Source organism: Sinocyclocheilus anshuiensis, unplaced genomic scaffold, assembly GCF_001515605.1.
Source record: "Sinocyclocheilus anshuiensis isolate Anshui unplaced genomic scaffold, SAMN03320099.WGS_v1.1 scaffold1364, whole genome shotgun sequence".
NCBI classification, from domain to species: domain Eukaryota; kingdom Metazoa; phylum Chordata; class Actinopteri; order Cypriniformes; family Cyprinidae; genus Sinocyclocheilus; species Sinocyclocheilus anshuiensis.
In genome coordinates, this window is record NW_015544238.1 from 339,908 (window position 1) to 343,946 (window position 4,039).

Here is a 4,039-nt window from a genome sequence, read left to right on the forward strand (position 1 = left end):
AAAAAAAAAAAAAATGACGAATATTTTTTTTCATATATCTACTGCCCTAGATAATCATTTTGTATCATATATATATATAGGCCGAGTTATTGCAGTATGTATGTATGTATGTAATGTTATACGGTAGTATCTACTCAAGCTACCTGAATTCCCTCATTTTGTCACCATTTTTTTATCTTTACCATTACTTTCAGGGTTCAAAATGTACTTTTTACCAATATACACTACCAAAACTTTAGATTCAGCTTTTGTGTACAGACATTGGTGAGACCTTGATGGGTTATTTTTTTTTTTGTTGTTGTTGTTGTTTTTCAGAGGTTCACCCATAATGATGTGGCCGAAGTTTACCAGGTTGACAACCATTGTGAATCTACGGACATGTCACTATGGCAACCTAACAACACTGAGACCTCACATCAGAAGTGTCTCTCAGGGCTCCTCCTACCTGGACACTAGGACTCACAGCATCCGGCCTCTCTGCTGCAGGTCACCCTTCTTAGCTGGCAATGCCTCCATCACACTTACCCTGGGGCTTCAGCCCAGAAGAACTATAACCACAGACCGACCCAGCTGGTATGAGAGTGTTGCCGACTCTACCCCCGTATATCTCACGGAGCAGCTCCTTGTGTCAACTCAACAGATGACGGGTCTGCCGTGGTGGGCCAGCATCATGTGCACGACACTGGCCCTGCGTACCGCCATCACTCTCCCACTGGGAATCTATCAGTCCATCATCATTGCAAAGGTCTTTCTAGAAGCTGTTGTAATTATTGTACATGCATGGATCTTTAGTTGTGTAAATTGTTAGCTTTGGTGTTGTTGTTGTTGTTGTTTTTTTATCTATATACTATATACAACCATTCAAAAGTTTGGGGTCAGTAAGCTCACCAAGGCAGCATTTATTCAATCAAAAATACAGTACAACAGTAATATTGTTAAATATTATTACAATTTAAAAAATAAAAAGGTTTTCTAGTTGAATATATTTTAAAATGTAATTTATTCCTGTGATGACAAAGCTACATTTTCAGCAGCCATTACTCCAGGCTTCAGTGTCACACGATCCTTCAAAAATCTTGATTTGCTGCTCAAGAGACATTTCTTATTATCTTATTATCAGTGTTGATATTTTTGTGAATACATTTTTTCAAGGTTCTTTGATGAATAAAAAGTTCAAAAGAACAGCATTTATTTGAAATAGAAATCTTTAGAGATTTCACTGTTTTTTTTTTCACTGTCACTTTCAATCAATTTAATGCATTTACATTCATTTTATATTTACATCTAATGCGTCCTCGCTGAATAAAAGTATTAATTTACTGACCACAAACTTCTGAAAGGTAGTTGCTGTTGTGATGATTGTATTGTCAACAAGTAATTTTCACCTATTTCTGCTAATTCACAGGCCCATTTTTGTCTTTTCTTAAAGAGGATATTCTTTTTAGAATATCATTATTTCCCTTTTTGTTTTCATTTTTCATTTCCCATTATTCCTACGATTTACATCTCTTCAGTGTTATTTGAATGCACTTTTTTTTCCATGTTTTGTTGAGTTTTTGTGTATTAATTAGCTATAACAAGTGACAAAGTATTTAAAGCGTCTATGCATCACATTATTGTGTTTTTAATTTATGAACATTTTAATTTTCATAAATGGTCTGGGTGGGCCAGGAATGGAGCTTTGCCTTTTAAATGGCTGATACATCAAACTCAAAAGGTTTCAAAAGTACAAGAAAAAATTAGTCACGATTTGTCCCTTTCAATAAGATTGCAACATGAGAATGTTGGTTTCTGACTAGGCTTAATGCGAGGAAACAGCCCCTTCTCATGTGAATTTGTTTGTTTATCTGCACTTAGTACAGTATGTAAGGCACATCTTGGCGGTCAGCAGATATCACAGAGTAAACACTAGAGATCATGTGCCTCATTAAGAGTCTCTCTCTCACCCACTCTCTCCCAGCTGTGGGATGTTTCTCTTGCCAAGAAGGAGGATTGAAACAGAAAAAGAATGTGCCTCCCCTCCTTTTTCCTCCCCTACTGATGTCCCACAGTGAGAACATTAGCTGTAGTGTGTCAGACCATCTCTTTAAACCGATGTTTTGAAATCTAAACACAAACAGAGATGTGGCCAAATCAATTGTCCTTTTTAATTGGAGTTTCTCATTTGTAGCCACTGAAAATATGCATGTGGTTGTCTGTATCTGAAGAATTTTGTAATTTGTTAAACTGAGTCAAAACACTGGTCCATCCAGGCCGTATTTAGGTTTTGAGTCCCAGTTGCAGTGGATTACTGCTTTAATAGGCCAAGGACTTTGTATCTTTTGGAAAGACTTGAAAAGGACTTCTGGCTGGAAAAGAGTAACCCTTGTGCCCTTTTTCCCCAGCTAGGTTGAAGCTCTGCAGAAGGAGATAGCTGTGTTGGCCCGCCAGTTACGCTTTGAGATCTCTATAAGAGCCAAAGAGAAGGGCTGGTCAGAGAAAACATGCAGGTAGGAAAGGATTGTTTTCATGTCATCTGCAATGTCTTGGGTTAAAGTCTTAAAAAGCCCATAATAAAGGTCTCAGAAAATATAAGTAATTTAATTTATCTGCAAAAAACAAAAAAAAACATTGTTTTAATTTACTTGAAGCAAAATTGCATAAAATATTAAGACTTGTTTTTAGAAAATCGTTTTAGATCTTTATTAAAGGTATGTGTTTTTTAGCTTTTTTTTTTCTTGACAAGTTTTATGAGTAATCAAGATTTTTGATTAAAACAAGTAAACTTTATTTGCCATTGGGATAAGAAATTTTCAAATATTTTTAAATGTGAGATTTTTTTTAAATATTTATTGTAAAACTTTATTTTTAAACTTAAATATAATTAATTATATAGATAAATATTAAACGTATATGTAATATGAAAAAAAGTTCTAATATCTAATTGTGCAATTGTGCTTCTCCAGTACATTTTTTTTTAGATGTTTAGATATTTTTACTGAACAAGATTAATTTTCCTCACACAGACATGGTCTGAAAAAAATTGTACAATATACAGTTTGTCAACTACACTAAAACTTTGAAGGATTCATTATGTCAGCCGCTTAATTACAATAATTGCATCCACAGGTTCCATTTCAAGAAGAACCTGAAACGAATCGTGTCTGAGCTTTATGTTCGAGATAATTGCCACCCATTCAAGGCCAGCTTGCTGATCTGGGTCCAGCTGCCCATGTGGGTTTGTCTCTCCCTGGCCTTGCGTAATCTCAGCCTGGGAATGGGACATGTTCCCCTTGGTGAGTTGCATTCATCAGTCAATTGTTCCACATATGTTCTTTTGTTGTTTGTATTTAGCAATGCCACCCTATAGTCACCTGCATGGAGGCTTTTAATGAACTACCAAACATATTTCTGTACATTCATCAGCATCAGAAGCAGGTTTGGCAACAGGTGGCGCTCTGTGGTTCCCTGACCTCACTCTCCCAGACTCTACCTGGATCATGCCAGTTTCTCTTGGCCTCATCAATTTGCTCATCACAGAGGTGAGGCAGTTCTCCAGATTTGGACTTGCTACATCGTATATAATTTAAAATCAATCTAACATTAAGTTTGATTTCTTCTAGCGCTTGAAACTTGACTATGATGGCAATGCACTCTTTATAGTCAAAACAATGAATATAGCCTACAGTGGGGTTCAAATGTCCAAATGTAGAGACCCCTAAAATTCTATTTAAATTTTGACGTTGCTAAAAAGAACATTATGTTGTGTATTTGGTGTAATGCAATGTGTTTATGCGGTTTAAGGTTAGACAAAACCAATAAAACCCATTACAAACGAGGCATTTGTTGCATCCAGTGGGAACATAATTACTGATTAATGACTTTTTTATACGTTGCGTTGCGTTTCGCGCAGCGTAAACATTAAACCATTGTCTGCATTTGTGATCGGAGAAACGCCAAACAACAAGCGCTACTCTACGCTGCTCAAAACTCATGTTTGAATAGTCAGTGGCAAATTCTTTAAATATAAAAAATGTACTTACAGACTGTGAGTCAAAAG

The 4,039-nt window shown here is 36.0% G+C and overlaps 1 protein-coding gene across 2 annotated transcripts in view; it reads left to right on the forward strand.

The window, feature by feature from the left end:
* The first annotated feature begins 304 nt into the window (after positions 1 to 304).
* The window catches only part of LOC107697618 (mitochondrial inner membrane protein COX18-like), a 6,605-nt gene continuing 2,870 nt past the window's right edge, over positions 305 to 4,039 (forward strand). Inside the window, exons 1-4 of one of the 2 annotated variants that reach the window (XM_016498412.1) lie at positions 305 to 745; positions 2,389 to 2,489; positions 3,109 to 3,275; positions 3,406 to 3,521. In XM_016498412.1, the coding sequence (XP_016353898.1) occupies positions 329 to 745; positions 2,389 to 2,489; positions 3,109 to 3,275; positions 3,406 to 3,521 (801 nt within the window). In that variant the 5' untranslated portion in view covers positions 305 to 328. The remainder of the gene's footprint in view (positions 746 to 2,388; positions 2,490 to 3,108; positions 3,276 to 3,405; positions 3,522 to 4,039) is intronic. The other variant, XM_016498413.1, reaches the window with a different exon arrangement.